General features: G+C 38.5%; 2 protein-coding genes across 3 annotated transcripts in view; one reads left to right on the top strand and one right to left on the bottom strand.

The window, feature by feature from the left end:
• The first annotated feature begins 2,017 nt into the window (after positions 1 to 2,017).
• Positions 2,018 to 7,372, top strand: N6AMT1 (N-6 adenine-specific DNA methyltransferase 1 (putative)). Of its 2 annotated transcripts, none has more exons than XM_017807910.1 (6): positions 2,018 to 2,169; positions 3,217 to 3,306; positions 3,972 to 4,062; positions 5,333 to 5,416; positions 6,097 to 6,238; positions 6,933 to 7,372. In XM_017807910.1, exons 1-6 carry the CDS (start codon positions 2,027 to 2,029, stop codon positions 7,037 to 7,039), a joined length of 657 nt encoding a protein of 218 aa, XP_017663399.1. In that variant the 5' UTR covers positions 2,018 to 2,026; the 3' UTR covers positions 7,040 to 7,372. The 2 variants fall into 2 exon arrangements, with proteins under 2 accessions (XP_017663399.1, XP_017663398.1); XM_017807909.1 differs by having other exon boundaries at positions 5,312 to 5,416.
• Positions 7,373 to 10,575: 3,203 nt separating this feature from the next.
• Positions 10,576 to 21,069, bottom strand: part of LTN1 (listerin E3 ubiquitin protein ligase 1) — a 32,294-nt gene continuing 21,800 nt past the window's right edge. The window contains exons 21-30 of the mRNA XM_017807901.1: positions 19,940 to 20,084; positions 18,212 to 18,425; positions 17,700 to 17,937; positions 16,809 to 16,883; positions 15,770 to 15,956; positions 15,160 to 15,331; positions 13,638 to 13,852; positions 12,945 to 13,139; positions 12,153 to 12,320; positions 10,576 to 11,635 (exon numbers count right to left, since the gene is read on the bottom strand). Coding sequence (XP_017663390.1) covers positions 11,573 to 11,635; positions 12,153 to 12,320; positions 12,945 to 13,139; positions 13,638 to 13,852; positions 15,160 to 15,331; positions 15,770 to 15,956; positions 16,809 to 16,883; positions 17,700 to 17,937; positions 18,212 to 18,425; positions 19,940 to 20,084 — 1,672 coding nt within the window. The 3' untranslated portion in view covers positions 10,576 to 11,572. The remainder of the gene's footprint in view (positions 11,636 to 12,152; positions 12,321 to 12,944; positions 13,140 to 13,637; positions 13,853 to 15,159; positions 15,332 to 15,769; positions 15,957 to 16,808; positions 16,884 to 17,699; positions 17,938 to 18,211; positions 18,426 to 19,939; positions 20,085 to 21,069) is intronic.

Here is a 21,069-nt window from a genome sequence, read left to right as displayed (position 1 = left end):
TTCACATGACACAGGAACTCCCTTTCTGTGTTTTCCTACATTTCAATGCAAAGCTGACCCTACAGTGGATACAGAAATAAAGAGAAAAAAAAATAGCTTCAAAATGAGTTTAGCAGCACTTATGAATTACAAGATACTCAAAAATGAAGCTGTTCTTCTGTAGGAATGGCAGATATCCTCTGTTTTACAGAAGCCATTCACAATTGCAAGTGAAAAGTGGAAATGTGTTATCTTTCCCGGGTTCCAGAAAAAAAACCAAAATGGATGGTAGCAAACAAGACATACCTGACTTAGGTACATTTATGTACTTAAAGTACATAACATACTGTCATGGTTTAGGAATGGTATTCTCCAATTTAGTCATCCTGTCCCCCTGCCCTTCTCCTGTGGCAGGCTGGAGAGGACAATTAGAGGCACAAAAGTTAAAGACCACAGGTTGAGATATGAACAATTTATTGGAAACAGCAATGAGACAAGAAAACAAACAGTAACAGCAACAATACTAATAACAGAATGTACAAGTAATGTTATTGTGGAAACCTTCAACCATACCTGACCGTGCCACACTACCCCGACCCGGAAGCAGGCGTTTTCCCTGTTCCCAGAAAATGAGGTGAAGCGGTGTAGAATAACCTGCAGGTCCCAGCCATGTTCCCTCCTGGCTACTGCAAATATTAACCTATCCTGTTCGGAACCAGGCCACATACATACTTGTATTTTAAGTACATTTATATATATAAGTCAACAAAGATTAATCCACTGGGTTAGTTGTTTAGGTGCAGTTTTTCCTTCTTTTGCCAAAACTCACGTTACTTGAAATTGCTATCAAAATAACATTTTAAGATTCTAACTTGTTTGTTAACATCACCTGTTTCCTTCATTGATCTAGACATTCATCTTACTGTCAGAATTTGAGGGTTCACTGCATTAATAATTGAACACAGACATTCAATGGGAATTAGAATTTGTCCACCTCTCTCTTCTGCTTTTGATCACAATTTGTTTGGGGTTTGTTGTGTAGAGAAAATTATTAGTCTGATCTGTGCCCTGAAATTTCCCCTCAATTCTTAGTTTTGCAGAGCCTCATTTTTGTTAGAGTACTGCATCCATCTCTGGGGTCCCCAGCACAGGAAGGACATTGACATGTTGGAGCAAGTCCAGAAGAGGACACCAAGATGACTGGAGTGAGCACCTCTCCTATGAAGAAAGGCTGAGAGAATTGGGATTGTTCAGCCTAGAAAAGAGACGGTTTCAGTGTGACCTAATTGAGGTCTTCCAGTACCCAAAGAGCCTAGAAGAAAGATGGAGAGAGACTACTTACAGAGGCATGTAGTGAAAAGGGGTTAAGATTTCAAACTGAAAGTGAGTAGGTTTAGATTGGATATTAGGATGAAATTCTTTTAGTGTGAGTGTGGCGAGACAATGGAACAGGTTGCCCAGAGAGGCTGTTCCATCCCTGGAAGTGTTGAAGGCCAGGTTGGATGGGGCTCTGAGCAACCTGGTCTAGTGGAAGGTGTCCCTGCCCATGGCAGGGGGGTTTGATCTAGACGATCTTTAAGGTGCCTTCCAACCCAAGCCATTCCGTGATTCTGTGACTCTGAAGTTCACAGGGTTGGTACATAAGCATGCGATGAGGTGTTGTTGACTAAAAATCACAGAAACATAGTATTTTATAACTGGAAAATAGAGCTTCGTTTAAGTTGAGTATCAATGTAAGGGTTTCCCCTGCGTGCTTCGAGAACTTCCCTCAGCACCTCTTTCATTCGGTGTTCCCGCTGACTCCCCGCGGTAGTTCTCACGGTGGAAACACAATCTGTGGAGCGGACACCAAAATTATGAGCAACACCAGCAGGGCTCTCTCGCATCAGCACTCACGGACACCCACGGCGGGATGGCCGCGCACACCGCGGGTGTTCAGCGCCGGCTCGGTGGGACCGCGGCGATGCCGCCCCGCCCGCCGCAGGCCCGGGCCGCGCAGTTCCCTCCCCCCGGCCCGCCCCTTCTCCCCCGCGCCGGAGGTGCCGCCATGGCGGGGCCGGCGCTGCCCACCCCGCGGTACGGACACCTGGGCCCGCGGGGGCCCTTCCGCGACGTGTACGAGCCGGCCGAGGACACCTTCCTGCTGCTGGATGCGCTGGAGCAGGACGCGGGCCGCCTGCGGGAGGCTCGGTAGGGGCGGCGCGGAGGGGCGGGAACGGCACCGGCCGCCAGGCACCCGAGGAGGATGTTTATCTGCTGAGGGATTGCTGCACAGAGGGACTGGGCGCCACAGTATCAGAGGGGCCTTAAAGCTGTCAGTATCCAGAGGAGGGCTGCGAAGATGGTGGAGGGTCTAGAGGGCCCATACGAGCAGGGGCTGAGGTCACTGGACTTGTTCAGCCTGGAGAAGAGCATACTGAGGGCAGACCCCATAGCTTCCCTCGTGAGGGGAAGTGGAGGGACAGACACTGGTCTTTGGTCTCTGTTTACCAGTGACAAGACCCGAGGGAACGGCATGAAGCTGTGTCAGGGAAGATTGAAGTTGGATATCAGGAAAACATGGTTCACCCAGAGGGTGGTTGGGCACTGGAACAGGCTCCCCAGGGAAGTGGTCACAGCCCCAAGCCTGACAGGGTTCAGGGAGGGTTTGGATGATGCTCTCAGGCACATGGTGTTATTCTTGGGGTGTCCTGCACAGGGGCAGGAGTTGGACTTTGATGATCCTTGTGAGTCCCTTCCAGCTCAGAATATTCTACGATGCCGTGCATTTGAGCCCTGCTCTCTTCGAGCGGCTTCACAGTGAACTTTCGTAATTTCTGTTGCAGTTCAGCCTTGCTGCAATAAATGTACAATAAATGCTGTAGAAATGTAGCTTGTACTATTGAGATTGCATAGTTAACAGAAACTTTCATGTTAGGCATAGGAGAAACGTGTGTTTCCAGAAGTGGCTTGTGATCACCAGGAATCATCCGTATGGGCACCAGGAGGCCTGGAAGCCACTATGGGACAGGTGACATAATGTGAGCATTGAGGGCCATGTGACCAGCAAGTTCAGGAGCTGGAATTGATGATCCTTGTGGGTCCCTTCCAACTGAGGATATTCTATGATATTCTATGACTTTAGTACGTTTGGGAGAAGGAGAGCATGTTTCATAACACTGTCTTGACTAATTCTGTGTCTGTTGTGATGCTCTTGTATGTTACAAATAAAAGTCATCCAGAGTTTTCTCTCTTTAGAGTTGAGATCTGCCTTGAAATAGGATCTGGATCTGGTGTGGTTTCAACATTTCTAGCTTCTTCCATTCTTGGATCCAGTGCACTGTACATGTAAGTATAACAGCATTTAAACTGTTGCATGCAATAATAAAGAATGCTTAGCCCTCAAATATTTATTTTTCATTTTCCCATTTTAAAAACTGTTTACAAAGAAATATTAGCTCAATTCTACAGCTAAGGAAATTAAAGCAAAAAGAAAGCCTGTTGAGCATTTCTGAGATGTGGATTGAGGGCAAAAGGGGATGTACCACAACAGGTGCGGAACTATTTACTTCAGGTTCCATAATTAAGTAGTGCTGTGACTACAATTCCATTTTTCCATGCCTACACTTGTGTTTGCTGGGTTGAATCTTAAATTTTACCCACTGATTACTCTTCCTGTGGTCTCATGAGATTAGTTACCTGGGTGTTGGCAGTAACTGAATTTTATTAGAGACTTGTATGAATATATATATTTATGCAGAGCTAGCGTTGAAGTGGAAATCCTACACTTCAACTTTCAGACAGCCATTAAAACTTACAGTGTAGCATTAAGTGGTTTAGCTGCTAATACAATGTGTGTATTTTACTAGGTGTTTTTTGCTATTTACTTGCAAAGTAAAGGATGCTGAAATGGATATTGTCTTTGAGAGTACATAAATTAGCATGTGGTTCATAGGGTTAAACTTCCATGTACGGTAGCCTATAACTTACACTTAGTAATATTTTGCTTTTAGATGTACAGATATCAACCCCATGGCAGCTTACTGTACACAGGAGACAGCTCGGCTTAACGATGTTCACCTTCAGCCAGTCATTACTGACTTGGTAAGATAGATGTTTCAATAATATCTTCTTTATAGTTTTTGTAATTTTATTAGAGATCACGGAATCACACAATAGTTAAGAACATGTCCAGGTGGATTTTGAATGTCTCCAGAAAGGGAGAATCCATGACCTCCCTGGACAGCCTGTTCCAGTGCTCTGCCACCCTCAATGTAAAGTTCTTTCTCATGTTGAGTTGGAACTTGCTGTGTTTTAGTTTATGGTCATTACTCCTTGTTTTGTTGTTGGGCACCACTGAAAAGAGTCTGGCACCATCCTCTTGGCCCCCACCTTTGAGATATTTATATGCATTAATGAGATCCCCCCCTCAGTCTTTTCTGCAGACTAAGCAGGCCCAGCTCCTGCAGTCTCTTCTCGTAAGAGAGATGCTCCAGACCTGTAATCATCTTTGTGGCCCTGATTCTGAAAAGTAACTAAAAAGCCTAGAGCAAACCTTCTTTTTAAAAGCATGGATGGGGAAAAAGAAAACAAAAATGCCAAAATGTTTCTGAAAGAAGAGAAAACCACACTACTCAAGCTCTAAAATTCATAATTAAGCTCTAAAAAGTCATTGAATTAATTTAAAAAATAAATTGTGTAGATACAGTTTGGGAAAATGCTGGACAAGGAATTCTGTAGTGACTTGACATTATCATACCTCTTCCTCTAAAGCTATACAGTTCTTACTTCTCAGCCTTTTCTGATTTAATTAGGACCTGTGTATATTGTTACTTTTAGTTTCTTACAGAATTTGATATGGAGAAAACCTACTTTTCTCATCTTTAAACCCTGAATATATATGTTTACAAAAGACAGTGTAGGTAGGCAACAATAAATGGGATTTAAAATGGATGAACAACTGCTCATACCTGAGAACTGAACTGCAGTTGTCACAGATCAGTCATTTTGGCTAGCAAATGTTAACCAATGAAAAATTCAACATTCTTTTATATCTAAATTAAATTTATATCTAAATTTAAATTCTGAACTGAGCAAGAATAAAGTACTACCCCTGTGTCTGCACATGTGTCTCTTGCTTTTCTACAACTCACACATAACATAATCATAAGACTATCAAAATTGTTCTGCTCTGCATGGGTACTTCTTCTTGATGCTTCTCTTGCACATAGAAAGTAAAGGTTAGTATTCCTGAGTCAGGATGAAATGCTTAGAATATCCAGCATTACGTAACTGTATTTTTACAAAATATTTGCATTCTTCATGTTTCAAAAAAAAAAAACCCACACAAAAGAATCATCAACTTCATCCACAGGTCAAAGGATTGTCTCCAAGACTAAATGGGAAGGTTGATCTGCTGCTGTTTAATCCACCATATGTGGTAACACCTTCTGAAGAGGTAAGAAAAATTTGAAATACACAATAAAAATAGTATTTCTACTGTCAGAGGAGAGACAGCAAATCAAAAAGACCCTGCTATGAAAACTGCAAGGGTTTTTTGAAATAGCAAAGGATGTTGTAGGACCAGCACTGATTTAGTGAAAATGCTGGAGTTCCCTATAAACTCTACATGGGAATAAGGATTGCTAGCTGCTGCTTCTCAATACCTGCTTCCTCCATCAAGTATAAACCATGTAGGACTTCTGTTAGGCATGCTAAGGAATTCTTATAGAAGACTTTCAACTGAAAATGCATTTGTTTCCTGCAGAATAAAAATCCTCTGCTTCTGCAGACTCCTACTCTCAGAATTTGACCCATAAACACTTCAGGGGTTTTCTGACCACCTTTGACTTGGCAAACAAGCTCATAAAAGATTATAAGAAAATACATACAAAGTATGTGACAATGGAGCTCTTTTAATTCAGTTTAAGAATAGAACTTGAAACAAAATAGTGTGTTCATCCTGTAGAAAGTAGTCTTGAAGTAACTTGCTGCATAAACTAACCTGCTGAATCAGAATTGTCAGACTTCTAATGGCAGACACCTAAAGCTAGAGATTATAGTGATGTTTCTCTTACAAGTACCAGTGACAATTCTATCATTCTATGTTATGACAGTCTTTGTTTTCATTCTTCCTAGGTGAAAGGCCATGGAATAGAGGTATCCTGGGCTGGTGGCAAACAGGGCAGAGAGGTAATGGACAGAGTTTTCCCATTAGTACCAGACCTACTTTCACCAGGAGGATTATTCTACTTGGTCACAATTAAAGAAAATAATCCAGGTGATCACTGTCCTTGGACATTTAAATGTGCCAAACCAGTTTTAACACTATTAATCAAAATATTGATCACAGCTAGACCAAAAATACAAGCAAATTTATCAAAACTAAGACCTCCCCAAGCTAATTTGGAAAATGGTAGTATGTAGGACCTCAGCAGCTCTGCAAGAGTTCAGTTCCAAGTCTGAGAGGTGACTGTAAATCTTCTGAACTAATTAACAAAGCCAGGCCAATCCTTCCTCATGGAAGAGGATGGTGGTGTTAACTTAAAAGGCAAAAGCCCTTAGCTGGAAATGTGATGTCTTTCATTTTAAAGGTGTAGGGAAAAGATTTGGCCTTGTTTCTTCTGATCTAATGCTAATGGCTACAAGTTATCAAGTAATTTTAAGAAGAAAGATTATTCTTCACACCTGATTTATTAGGCAGCTTTTGGGAGACGATGGTGCAAAATCTCCTTTTTCCTTTCTCCTACAGTTTAGCTTCATACAGAATTTTTCTTTGTTATTAATAGCAAAATACTGAACTTTGGGTAGGAAATTGTAAGCTTTATTCTTGGTGGGAGATTATTTTGCATAAAAATTACTGTCTGAAAGAATAAGAGGACACAGTCTATAATCTTTGCTTTACAGTTTACGTTTGACAGATATTTTATAACCAGTTTGTAATTCAGTTGTAAACACTGAACTTTCAATTACAGATGAAATTCTGGAAACAATGAAGAAAAGTGGCTTAGAAGGCATACAAGTACTTTCCAGGCAAGCGGGACAAGAGAAGCTGACTATCCTCAAATTTAGGAAGTCTTGATAATTTCTCTTCACCTTCCAGGTAGTAGGCCTGCAGAAAGTTGAACATCTAATTGTCAGCTGAACACTGAAGTTGTCAAATAATTTTTAAACCAAGATTTTGACCTTCTTGAGGTGTACTCTCACTTCCTGATTACTGCAGTGAGACTGATCAAGACTCTGTATTTATATTTATTCTGGATGTGAACCAGCTGTTGTCTGCTGGCAGAGGTACAGTTATCCTCTGGCTATCTGCAGGGCAGTTGTGGAGGAACCACGAAGTAACCCACCCTGCTGCATTTGCACTTAAGCACCAAAGGCTTTTTCCTCTATAAATAAGTATTTGTATATTTGTCATTGCGTCTTGTTATAATAATGTACTTGATGTAATTCCTCCTGTTTTTATAGCTAGTTTGTAGCTATGCTGGGTTTAAAGGAATACTTTGAATCAGTGGTACTCCTTTTGATGTAGTATCAGGCACCTTTACAGGTCTAAGGCACAATGAGCAAGTTTGTTTCTGTCAGAAGGAAATGGTGTACTTCTGAACAGAAAGGTGAAGCAAGTGTCCTTCCTGTGCCAGGTCCTGCCCTTGGGTCACCACAACCCCCTGCAGCGCTACAGGCTGGGGGCAGAGTGGCTGGAGAGCTGCCCAGCAGAAAAGAACCTGGGGGTGCAGGTTGACAGTGGCTGAACATGATCCAGTGTGTGCCCAGGTGGCCAAGAGGCCCAGTGGCATCCTGGCCTGTGTCAGCAATAGTGTGGCCAGCAGGACCAGGGCAGCGATTGTGCCCCTGTGCTGGGCACTGGTGAGGCCACACCTCAAATCCTGGATTCAGTTTTGGGCCCCTTAGTTCAGGAAGTATGTTGAGGTGCTGAAGCATATCCAGGGAAGGGCAAGGGAGCTGGGGAAGGGTCTGGAGGACAAGTCTGATGAGCAGCTGAGGGAGCTGGGGGTGTTTAGCCTGGAGAACAGGAGGCTCAGGGGACACTTGTCACTCTGCAACTCGCTGAAGGGAGGTTGCACCCAGGTGTGGGTTGGCCTCTTCTCACAGGTAAAAAGTGACAGGATGAGAGGAAAAAGCCTCAAGTTGTGCCAGGGGAGGTTTAGATTAGGTATTAAAAAAAAAATAAATTCACACAGAGTTGTCAAGCTTTGGAATAGGCTTCCAGGGAAATGTGGAGTCACCATCCCTGGAAATGTTCAAAAAACATGTGGATATAGCACTTGAGGACATGGTTTAATAGTGAACATGGAAGTGGTGGTGGGGTGGTTGGACTTCATGATCTTAAAGGGTCTTTTTGACCCTAACAATTCTATGATTCAAGGCATGCTATTCCTTTCCTGAAGTCTTCTGGGTAGTAACATGGGGATTGTGCTCCCTTTTATGCCATTTTACAAGGAGGATACTACTATGGAGTAATCTAGATGAAGAGTAGTCATCCGTGAAAAGGTATTAAGAAGGAAAAAAGCATGCAGTTAAAAAGGCTAGTTCCTGGGTAACTGAAAACAATGACTGCAAGGAAGTAGAGAAGTGGAATAAAAGTCCTTTCTCAAAATCACTATCCAAAATAGGAAGGTATTTCCTGACCAACAGACCCCAATGGAGAGCTTTCCTCTGCAGCAACCTAAAAAAACGTCTCCAGGAGACTGAAAAAAGGAAGGTTTAGAGAGGCAGAAGTGGAGGTGCTGTTAGCACAGACATGCCTTTCTATGCCACTTGAGGTATTTGACTGCAAAGAAGCTCCTATAGGTCAAAAGTCAACTTAGGCCAGTCTGACATAAAAATTATTCCTTAAACCATCCTGAAGAAGATAGAAAAAAGGACTGAACTGCAGGAAATGGGCAGTGGTGATTGTTTTACACTCTTGAGAGCTGCCGTTCCCCAGCTTAGCAGGCCACTGAAGAACAAGGCTGCAGGTCAATTCAACAATTCAAACACAGCTAACAGCTCCCTTCAGTAGCTTTTCTGTCCATTTGTTTTTATATGAATGAACATGAGTGGGAACACAAACACACAACAAGAGGGTTTAGAAGGAAGATGCAGTCATGATAAAGGTGTTGCTTAACATTTATACAATATACTAGAAATTACAGTTCTTGAAACTACTGAGGCTAAAAAAAAAAATTGCATTTCATTGACCAAAGTGAGGCTTGACTCAGGACTTTGTTTTACCTTCTGAATAACTTGTTAAGAGAAACTTTGTGCCATACGTGATATAAAGTGTTTCCACACTGCAGATTTTAAGCAAAGTTTTGATTTTGTAGTGACCAACTACTCACTTCTGAGAAGCTATATTGCAATTTGCCTGCTTCCTACTTCTAGAACCTTTTTGACTTGATGACAGACCCTTAGCAAAGCCACACTTTTTTTTTTTTTGCTTCAGTTTTCCCTTACAAAACTGTTAGAAGAGGTTTTATGCACAATTTTGTTTTTCTGTAGAATCATGGGATTTGATGTTATAATCATAGGCGTGGAGCTGTTTGAATGAACCAAAATGCTGTCACAGCCATAGACCCCTCTAGAAGTTTTACGGTGTTGACCGCTTTGGCTAATCAAAAGATTTTAAGGTGCAATCAAAACATGCAATAGAATTAAGCTACGTGTTTAACAAAAGGAAGTTTTAATTAAACTGTCTAGATTTTAGTTATCACTAAAGAATTAGTTTTAAAATAGGTAATCAAAGATAAAAGAGAGCAGTCATCCGGCACATTAGATCACAACACTCAACAGTGTGTGCAGTTTTAAGTTATAAAGGACAGAATAATAAAAATCAGAATAGAAAGTGTAATAAAACAACATGCTTTGAACAAAAGAATGATTGCACTGAACTATCTAACAACTGGCTATTTGGAAAAGGAAATACATGCATCCACTTAAATAATTCATGAGACAGTTCTCCTGGTGGAGAACCAATTCTCCAATTGGTCTGCTGCAGCTTTGGTGGAAGTACTTCTCGAAATGCACTCCAAATGAGAACGTAGGTGAGTTCTGCCAGAGGTGATCCCTGTTATGCTCCCATCATCCTGGTGAAGACTGGGAACTAGTGACACAACAGGTAATTTTTTTTTTAATTTTGAAATTTGCCATCTACAGATGTGTGTATGTCCACTTAGCATTTGTTAAGGTCTGCTAGAAGAGTCTAACATGGCTCTTTTCAAGCATTACCTGGTTAACCCCAACTGGCCTTCAAGTCAGTTACTGACCTTGTAAACAGAATAACCACAGTGATGCAACTGAGACAATCCTGGAGTTTTAGCATCAGTAACTATGAAACAGTACAGCTCTACCTACTCTGTCTTTTCAGTTAGACCTTTTCAATGCCAGTGTTAAATCCTTTCCATTCTCTCTTACTCAAAAAAAATGTCAAGGAATTTCTCCTCTGGAAGCCCAGTCTTACCTGTTAAAAATATAGACTTCAGTTATCAACAGCTAAAATAATTTCTAGAGCTGTCACTTCAAAAGTGACCAACTTTGAGAAAGCATACAGAACCTAAAATTTATACTATTAATGCCTGAAAGTTTATCACACAGAGGAAGAGACAGCAATCCAGAGACTACAGAGATTGACAAAATTTATTTATTCCCCCCTTTTATTGACTTTTCAAAGAAATCCACCACAAATATCATCCAGGTTGGAATATGTTAGTATGCTACCACTGTTAAAAAAAAGAAGGCATGAAAAAATGTATAGTTGAAAGCTATTAAATTCAGATACATCTGTATATTCACTTAAGAGTCCTTATTGTTATAGCACAGTGGAAGTACAGTGGACATTCAGCGATAGCTAATTTGCCAGCTAATGAAAATAAACTAGGATTGATAAGTGTCTATGCCTTCTCTTTAGAAGCCAACCAGCAATAAATAGATGTGTTATTCATTGTCATGCAGGAATGATTGTGCTCTCTCTACTTAGTTGGGCTTCTGAGTTTTCATGTTTTTAGGCTGCTAGATGGCTGAGGAGTTTTGGGAAAAAGAAACTGTTAAAGGGAAACTTCAGTTTATAAACATGTTAATTTAGAACAGGCTATGTTTAAATTTTATGCTTTAACAGAAGATTATCACTGTAGTTTCATGCCTTAATGTCTAACAGCAACAACATTTTTTTTCCTCCATAAGAGGGACTATTATGAATGCATCATAATCAAAAATCAAGTCTTTATACCACCTCTTTTATATTCACCTGTTATATTAAGAGGTATGATCTGGGTTAATTACATAACACCATGTTAGAATATGCCTAAAATAAGAGGTTTTAATCAACTATGCTGTGGCTTAANTTTTCAGACATAACTCTGCATTATTTCTGAAATTTTTAACATATCTTAAAAATATACCAATTAAAATAAATTATTGTTATCTATTTCTTTATATCAAAGAAGAATCTTCAGACTTACAAAAACAACAGTCCAGAGGTAAATATGTGTCATATTCCACTGGTGAAGAATTTAAAGTAACTGACATTATTTCCAAGGAGTTAGCTTCTTTCAACACACAGTTTATCGCCTGCTCTTCATGTTATTTAGCTCGCAGAAAGAAGAAAGACAGTTTTATTTCAGAAGAATGTCTCTCGACAGAGTGGACACGTGGATTTGTTGCTGGATGTGAACCATTTGTACTGAAAAAAGAGAAATACAGCTGTTTAATATACAAATGCAAGCTGAATATCAGGAACGCTGTACATCAATAATAATCATTATTTGCCAATGAATGTAACTACCAAAACATTAACTATACTTTAAAAAAAAAAACCTTTTTACTTGTGCGTGTATGCATGTGTATATATACATATGTATTTGTATATACACATATTACACACACACTCTGTAGCAGCCCCTCTCATTACATGCCCTTACGTCTTAGTACAAAATCCAGAGATAATTCAGTTAATCCCAGATACTCCAATGACAAAGTGGAAAATTGATGGTAGTACACTAGAAGTTTAAAATTAGATGGTTTAAACTATATGGATAGCCAGGTTGGATGGGGTTCTGGGCAACCTGGTCTGGTGGAAGTGTCCCTGCCTATGGCAGGGGGGTTGGAACTAGATGAGCTATAAGGTCCCTTCCAACCCAAACTGCTCTATGATTCCAGGATATTTTGCCTATTGAAAAAGATTTAGTCGAGGTACTTACCAAGCAAGCTGAATGAAACTTTTTCTTGCATGTTCTGCAAGCTTTTTTGGGAAGAGAATAGTTGGAACCATGAATGACTGAAAAGCAGATCATGCAATCTTCAACGCCTTCAAAACGTTTATCGACGTTATTTTTCCACAAAGATAAGCCTTCCATAATACTTCCATTCTAACAGAGGAAAAAGAACTGTTAATACTGTAGAATTCCTTCGGACCATTCCTACTATTATTCATCAACACATGAAGAAAACAAAGCCTGAAGGCTTTATAATCTGAAATTATGTGCAATACACGCAGTGAGTAATTTATGATAGTCTAATCTACAGAAATGCGAGTATTCATCACAGAGGTAGAATGCATTTAGGAGCACTTAAAAGGGGATTTTAAATTTCAATAACTGCTTTGTTAAACCACAGACGATGCAACTTCAGCAACCACCAGTCTTTTAGAGAATTTCATGGACTGGGTTTTCGGGTTTGATTTTTTTGGGTTTTTTTTTTCGAATTATAGTTGAGATGGCATTGCCACATGGGGCAAACACTGGCCTGTGTCTTAAGAGTGAATTTTCAACTCAGGCTATGGATTTAACAGGACTTAGCAGGCTGATCATTTTACCTCTGTTTAAGCATCTGGAAAAAAGCAGATGGTAAGAGTGACCTGAATCCTATGAAGTGCTTTGCGATCAACTGATGAGATCCATTATCCAGATCTATGCAATACTGCATTACCAGGAGTATTTTTCTATTAGATGGACTTTTAAGTTTTCAAAACTAGGAGCTTTCTTTAAACCCACCTGATGTGTAAGGTATGTGCTTAACTGTAGCATCCAATTCCGCCACTGCTGAACAGCCACACCAACCCTCTTTCCACTCTCAACTGTTATGGATCCCAGTGGGTAATTTGGTGGAAGCTGTATTATTAGTTCAATAAAGATATCATCAACTGAATAGGTAGCAATGACTTCTCGTGCTGCAGACCGAGCTTTTACCTATGAAAAAAATGCACATATTAAAAAAACTCCAGAGAGATACTCACCATCTCTAGTCTTTATACATACATATAAATACATTACTATATGCATTAAATAATTTTCTTAGACCAGGTAAACATTTTTCTCAAAGAAAACAAAAATCTACTTATATCTTGGCAAACTAAAAGGAAATTACCAGCCATTTTCCAATCTACTGATGGGTTACATTTTTTTTTAAAAAAGCAAAAAGTAGTATATTGATAACAGTATCTTCCCTTCCTCAACTTCTCCAACATCCTGAAACCCATTCTTTCATTTTTTTTTTAAACAGAATATTAACATCAATTTAATACATTGATACCAAGCAAAACTATGTTTCATCAGTCATTTAGAACAACAAAAATGCAATCATATAAAACACTCAGAACCACAGTCTGGTTATGAGAAGTCAGATTTCTTAAAATGTTTGCGAAAAACTGAAGTAACTAAAAAGAACGGACAAAAAGCCTTACTAACCGTCATGCCATTAAACAACTGTGTGCTGGTCTGAACAGAAGATATTTCCTGGGAAGAAAGGACGCTGCTGACGTATTTGCTTGTAAATTTATCTACAACATTGAAGACACGTTTTTCACAGCTATTCCACCAAAGCCTGACCATGGCCGGCAAGTCTTTCAGCGTTATGTGGTACACAGAGCACGCCAAGTGCGGAATCTGGGATGACAGCACTCCTGTCCCGGGGAGGGAAAGAAAGGATGCCGAAATACTCTTAACACATTAGTCATGGATGTTGGTGCCTCCACACCACACACAAAAATTATGATCTCAAAAGAACTGTGGTAACCAGAATTTCAAATACATGTTCCTATTATTGCTGCTCTGAGGGCTTGTTTGACTCAGCTGTTCTTCCCTAGGCTGGTTTCTTTGTTTCTTAGCTTAATACTTCACACCTCAAAATTCACATGTGGACTATCAGAAGTCAAGAATAATTTTATATTATAGAAATTACAAAATGCTCACTTTGGAGCGAACAAGCAATAAGATGTTTGGAGAACAGCTGAGGTTTGCAGTGTTCATGCATAGAAATGGCCTCAAGGTGCACCAACAGAGGTTCAGATTGATATTAGGAAAAAATTCTTCACTGAAAGAGTGTTTGAACATTGGAACAGGCAGCCCAGGGAAGTAGTGGAGTCACCATCCCTGGAGATGTTCAAAAAACAAGTAGACAGGGCACTTAGTGATACGGTTTAGTGGGCACGGTGGTGTTTGATCAAAGGTTGAACTTGGATGATCTTGGAGGTCTTTTCCACCTTACTGACTCTATAATGAGATAAGGGAAATCTTTCCCTTGGGTTGTCATGTTAGTAATTCTTTCTTAACTGTCATCCAGATAAATTGTTCTGCAACACAGTGATGTTGAAGCAAAAAATTAAGAAGTGGAAACTCAGTTTCTTTGCTTATACCTACACAAGTACATAAAATAAAAACTTCAATGAAGTAACTTTAAAAACTAATACTCTTTTTCATGTATCTCAGCTAAAACAAAGCAGTGTATCTTCTTTCATCATCATTGATTAACTGGGTCTTCAGAACAGCATGAAAAAAACAATACAGTGTCTCAAACATTTAAAATATATATATTAAAATATTTTTTAATTTTTTTTATTTATATATTGAAACACAAGAAAAAATGGAAATTCTATTTAGCATTAAAAAGATATATCTAGAAGCAATGGTCCCAGAATAGATCACACATTTTTAGTGTTTTGGAATCTTTACAATTAGATTTCAATAGTAGCAACATATTATTCCTGTTTTTTGTTGTCCTTGATTTTTCTGATAAACATTTCAACTTTGATAAAGTTTCAAATGGGGAGTGTTAGCCAAAGATTTCTAAACATATGTATATATTTGTCTCTCTGTATCTGTTTTATAGGTAAGATTTTCTAAATAAGTATTTTTAAGCAAAAAAAACCATATTTAAACTTCTGCAATATAACAGCTCTCTCTTAAGTACACAAATACAATGTTTACTAACCTTTAACATCTAAATGAAGCTCTTCAGTAAAGAAGGTTTTTGTGTCCTTATTTGAAACTTCTGAAGTTGGCCCAGAAAAGACAGGGTTTTCAGGCATGAGCCTGAACAAGTGATAAAGCAGTTTGTTCAAGCTTTTAGTTCTTCTAAGGTATTGTGAGTAGAGAACTCGCAGCTGGTACCATTAAAAAAAAAACCACAAAAAATACAAAACACACTTTATAAATATAGCTTATTCTGTAAATGATACAAACACGTCCTTGCAGGGAGGAAAAGCAAGACTGTGATTCAGAACAAGTGTTCAGAAGAGCGATTTAGTTCTCTGCACCATTTTGAATGATTAGAAGATCATAATATGTAGCAAGCTTGTTTGAAAACGCAAGAAAGAATCATCTATTAATGAATCTTAATTCTTCATTCCTCTTAATATTACCACCCTCAACTATAGCAGTGCAGAAATCTAAGTCCAGGGATGCTTTCAGAATTTCACTAATTCCACAAAAACAAGAGGTAGGATTACATAATTAATAACAAGGCTGGATGAAACTTCAAGATTCAAACTAAATAAGTAGTTTAAGAAATTCCGTTAAAATGAAAAGACTGAATATATTACCTGAGAAGAAGCTGCTTTGAAGAAAGCTAATGTTAACTTCCAAGTGAGAAGATATCCCAGAACAAGGCAGAACTCATCACTCAGGGGCTGAATAACTGCAAATTCTCCAACTGGAATGCATTCCAGGATGTTTTCTAGCAAGAGTTCTTGAGTGGCCAGGATAGACATAAGAGCTGCTGGAGGTGATCTATGGAAAAAATGTTATCTGGAATAGTAAACTCCAATCTTGAGCACAGCATTAACTGAATTTATGTTCACAGCCTTCCTAGAAAGTCGTGGTAGGAAAGCCATGCATGCAGAACATAAAAAGGAGCCTTTTATTACAGGAAAATTTACTTTCAAATTCACACATCAGTACTATATAGGGATTTTTTAATTGGTGTTTTTACCTTCTTACAAGACAAATTTAAACTGAATGCTGATTGCTTAATCTGGAAGGGGTCTATGGCTGAGATGATTTAACCTACATCATGGATAGCTGCTTTGCTTGCTTTCTTATCACACCAACAAAGGAGCAACTGAACAATGGATCTCCTAATCACTGTTAGGTTTGGATTAAAAAGCCTTTTGCAGCTCCACAGTTAGGAAAGGTATTAATCATTGGGCTGAGGTTATAAAACAAATTTTAACCAGTTACAGTACTCCCTCTTCAAACCATAGGTTTTATTGGATTCAAGCTGTATAAAACACTCAGGTTGATTTTGGAGTTTCAAATACCTGAAGTTACCTGTGCGGATGGACACGTTCTGAATAAAACTAAAAATCTGTCAAGATTTTCCAATATAAAGCATAGCTATGGCACTTAGTCTAGTAACTTTACCCCAAAAAAATTGTAAATACTGTCTCCAGTTTTAGCAAAGGCAGATTTAACCAATTATATTGAATATTTTAAATATTTATGACCCTATTGTCATAGCCATGTAATTTTTTTCCTTTAACTTCTTCTGACAGATGACTACTCTACTGCATATTTCAATCTTAGAACACATTTTAAAAATATGGAAAACAGTCTTAAAAAAATGAGGGAAAAAATACCCACAATGCCAGTTCCTCCTCTTCATCACCATAGGATTTGAGATTTTCGTCATCAAATTTAGGCAATTCAGGCATTAATCTATAGAAATATGGAAAGAAAATCATATTTAATTTTTAAATAATTTTTAATAAATTATTTTAATATATGTGATGTGTAGTTCTTTGCTTATCAATGTCAATATTGCTGACAGGCAATAAAATAATGGCAATTATTCCTTAACAACAACACAGAATCTTTAAGAGACATGTCACCATTGCAAAGAGGGTTCATGAGTAACATGAATGAGCACGTAGCCTTGCTCAGTTCTTTTCCAGATCTCTTACATTTCCTGAGACATGCTAAAACAAAATAAAATTCTCTATCAGAATAAAGCTATTGCACATCCTATTTTTCAAATTCTGTATTCTCTCTTTAGGTATTAGAGATATCCAAGAAGTTCACAAGAATACTACCTATTTTTATTCACTTTCTTAATGCCTATCTAAATTAGTGAAAATAAAAAGGTCATACCATTTAATGATCATGTCAGATGCCAATCAAACCTGGAACACTTCAGTTTACATTTTAGGATTCATTTTGGGGTAAAAATAAATAGCTTTATAATTATGATACTGATATCTATCTAACTGTGATACAGAAAATAAAATTGTATCTTCATGTATTGCAGTAAAATTTCTCAGTATATACTAAGTCTGCTTTTACAATTAAATTTAGCATTCATAGCTTTATATAATGTTCTCCAATATAGAACACAAATTGCCCAGTTAAGAATTTTTGCCCATAATGGTTTTGCTAAACATGCAGCTATAAGTGCACGTACTACAGCACATTTAAAAAATAAAGGGTGGGGGTGGGATGAGAGGTGAAGGAAGTGCAAAATTTGTTGATTCTTACTTATACAGCATGTGGTAGACAGAAATCTGTACAGGTCGAGCCCGAAAAAGCAACAATGGAGACAATGTATTCAGTAGAGTCTGGAGTTTATCTGGAAGATTTGTTTTCTGGCCTGCAACAAACTTCGGTGGCAGTTTATGGTTTAACAACTGGTCCTTCGATATGTAAGTTAGAGCTTCACCCAAAGATATTAACACAGAGTTCTGAAAAGAACCTTCTGATGCATTTTTGGTTTCTCCTACATAAAACAAGACAAGCCATGATGCAAAACGTGTGGATGATATCACAAACAAGCATTGCTAGAAACAACTCAAACTGCACTTAGCAGCACCCATCTAATCTTAAGAATCAGTAGGTTAAGTGCAATTACTTTCCTAATTAGCATGTAAGTGTTAAAAAATCTGAGTTTTTATAAACTATATTGACATAATATACCTATAAATTCAAAAATACAGCCCATTCAGTTCTATTTCAGAACAGCCTGGCTATTGCCCTCTTTGCCATATACTTGCCTGTGATTTTCACCAACAAAGGTAACAGCAAATTGTGAATTCCCTCAGAAAAGAATTCTTTCCATTCACTGATCAAGTTCTTAGGGAGATTTTCAGTAGTTTCAGGAGCTGCAGCTTCGAAGTAAGCACTAAGGGCAGATGCCAAGTCACAACTAACACAAGCAAAAATCTGCACAAGCGGGACATGATAAAGGGAACGGTTTTCACTTGTTGTCTAGGAGGAAATAGACAAAGAGAAAGATTTCTTAACCATAAATTTGCTTTAAAGTATGCTTCACATTCCCTGTCTACACCAGAAAGCATAAGTTCAAAGAAGATTCAATTGCAAAGACCTTTTGAAAGTTATTTGGGGTGGCGGGCCGTGTTTAAAAATGTAAATTATACTCTAGTAAGACTTCCTGAAATTAATTTCAAAGTCTCACCAACATTTAGAATCCTGTATTACTTCCATTATATAACCTTCTTTATAATGACAGAAAGAAAATTCAAACAGGAACGTACCACACCTGGAGCACTTGTGCAGTCCAATGAGACAAAACTGATCTGTGAAGTGCTTTCACTATTCTCTCTCAAACATAAAAGCTTTACCAATATCATATTTGCACTTCCAAATTGCAAAAGGGAATTGACAACATGCTATTAAAAACTAGAAATTATTGAAGTGGCTGTTAGAAGAATATTTCTTTTCCCCCAACATTTCTTCTTTTTTCTATTTTTCTTCTTACTAGTTCCCCCAAAAAGGAATATCATTATAAATTAAAAATATTCCCAAGCACTTAGTCTACACAAGATTTTCACACAAGTTTATTATTTGTTTTTTAAATTTAAAAAAAAAAAAAAAAAGATAGTTTTGAGGCACATGCAAGAATGGTCACATGGAAGTTTCCAGCCTGCCCTTATCAGTGCATAATAACAGAGTGAGAGATTCTGTATCTTTATTTTCTTAATCAGGAAGTAGTCAGCTCACTACTGACCTGTTTCCTAGCAGCGCTAGAATATAATTTTGATATTTCATGTGATTAGTTAGACATTGAAATGCAGATACTGCTTTTTATTCAGTTAATTTTTATGGATCATGTTAGACTTTGGTCTTAAAGGAATATTATTTTTCAACACAGAGATCTACAACATCTGTCGTAGCCAGGTGGGCGTCGGTCTCTTCTCCCAGGCAACCAGCAGTAGGACAAGAGGGCACGTTCTTAAGCTGTGCCAGGGCAGGTTTAGGTTGGATATTGGGAAAAAATTTTTTACAGGGAGAGTAATCAGACATTGGAATGGGCTGCCCAGGGAGGTGGTGGATTCACCATCCCTGGAGGTTTTTAAGATGAGACTGGATGTGGCACTTAGTGCCATGGTCTAGTAACCACGGCGGTGTTGGATCAAGGGCTGGACTTGATGATCTCGGAGGTCTCTTCCAACAAGATCGATTCTATGATTCTATGAACAGACATATTTCAAAATTATTCTCCAATTACCAATGACATTATTAAATATCATATTACTTGAAGATTGAGCTGACTTCATCTCCATATACAATAAGAAACAGGAGAGTATAGCTTTTAAACTACACATGACCTTTGTCAAAGCCCAACACACACAGGACTTTATGCAATTCTTTTTAACGTTGTGTCAAATTTTTGTTAAACTGAGATTACAAGTGTCCCTGCCATATGCAGGGAATGATCAAAAAAGATAACCACATCAAAAGTGAGGATGCTTTCACATTACCTCTAACCAAGCCAGCATGGAGCACATGATGAAGTCCCACTCACTATCAGCCAAAGGAGCTGTGGAATACTTCAGCAACAAGGGAAAGTAACGGATCATCTCAATGTTCAAACCAAGCAACTGAGCACTTGTTTCTTTCAGATTGCTGTAAAAAAATACAGCCAAAGCTTATGTACCTTTATGTTGCAGACATGAGTATCTATATCCTTGCCTTCACTCCTCCTCTCATGAAAAATTAGTCTGGCACCACCACACTCTGCCCTATGTGCTTTTGATACCCTGTCTATCAAAGGCCGAGTGCTACATTAGCTGCCAAGACTACATAAGATTCCTAAATTACAGATTCATAAATTTCTAAAATTTACACATTTGCTCGAGTAATATATTTACATAACCTATGAAATTTAGCAATTTCAATTAAATCAGTGCAAGGAAAATAATAATTTTAAGTCAATAATTTAAGAAAAAAATATAAGCCCTCAAGTCTTCAAATACTGTACATTATAAGAGTCCAAATATTGTACATTATAAGTTTAGATTAGATATTAGTGAGGCCCTGGCACAGGTTGCCCAGAGAGGCTGTGGCTGCCCCATCCCTGGAAGTGTTCAAAGCCAGGTTGGATGGAGCTCTGAGCAACCTGGTGCAGTGGAAGGTGTCCCTGCCTCTGGCAGCAGCGTGGAATGAGATGAGCTTTACAGTGCCCTCCAACCCAGGTCACTCTATGGTTCTATGATTATTCTGAGACTGCGTTGCCAGGATTTTTCTCACTATAGTTAAGACAAATGAATGTTAGTATATCTTCACTCCTTGCTGGAAGCTTTTCAAGTTACATTTTTGGGTCCAGAATTTTAAAAGACAGACACCTAAGTCTGGTATCCAGGTTTTCTTCCTGCTACTGAAATAAGCAATCAGAATTTAGAACTGATATCCAGCAACACTTACAAAAGCTGTTCAGTTCTAAATGCTTTTGAAAACAGTTGACATCTAGGTGCATTTATATAACTCCTTAGTTTCCCACTCTTCAACCATCCAGGTAATTTTCTGCAGTATGAGTTATTAAATACCTAAAGACAGGTATATGAAACCACGGAATGCAGTTCTACAAAAGTTTAAATATGTAATAATAGAA

This window comes from Lepidothrix coronata, unplaced genomic scaffold (assembly GCF_001604755.1).
Source record: "Lepidothrix coronata isolate B3197 unplaced genomic scaffold, Lepidothrix_coronata-1.0 Scaffold21, whole genome shotgun sequence".
NCBI lineage: Eukaryota > Metazoa > Chordata > Aves > Passeriformes > Pipridae > Lepidothrix > Lepidothrix coronata.
Note: the sequence above shows the minus strand (reverse complement) of the source record. Positions and strands in the feature narration are given on the sequence as shown.

Excerpts from the sequence above, each read along its gene's own strand:
- N6AMT1 (XM_017807909.1), top strand. The coding sequence starts at position 2,027 with ATGGCGGGGCCGGCGCTGCCCACCCCGCGGTACGGACACCTGGGCCCG. Across the intron at positions 4,063-5,311 it reads AGCCAGTCATTACTGACTTG|AATCATCAACTTCATCCACA; the intron begins GTAAGATAGATG and ends CCCACACAAAAG. Across the intron at positions 6,239-6,932 it reads AATTAAAGAAAATAATCCAG|ATGAAATTCTGGAAACAATG; the intron begins GTGATCACTGTC and ends TTTCAATTACAG.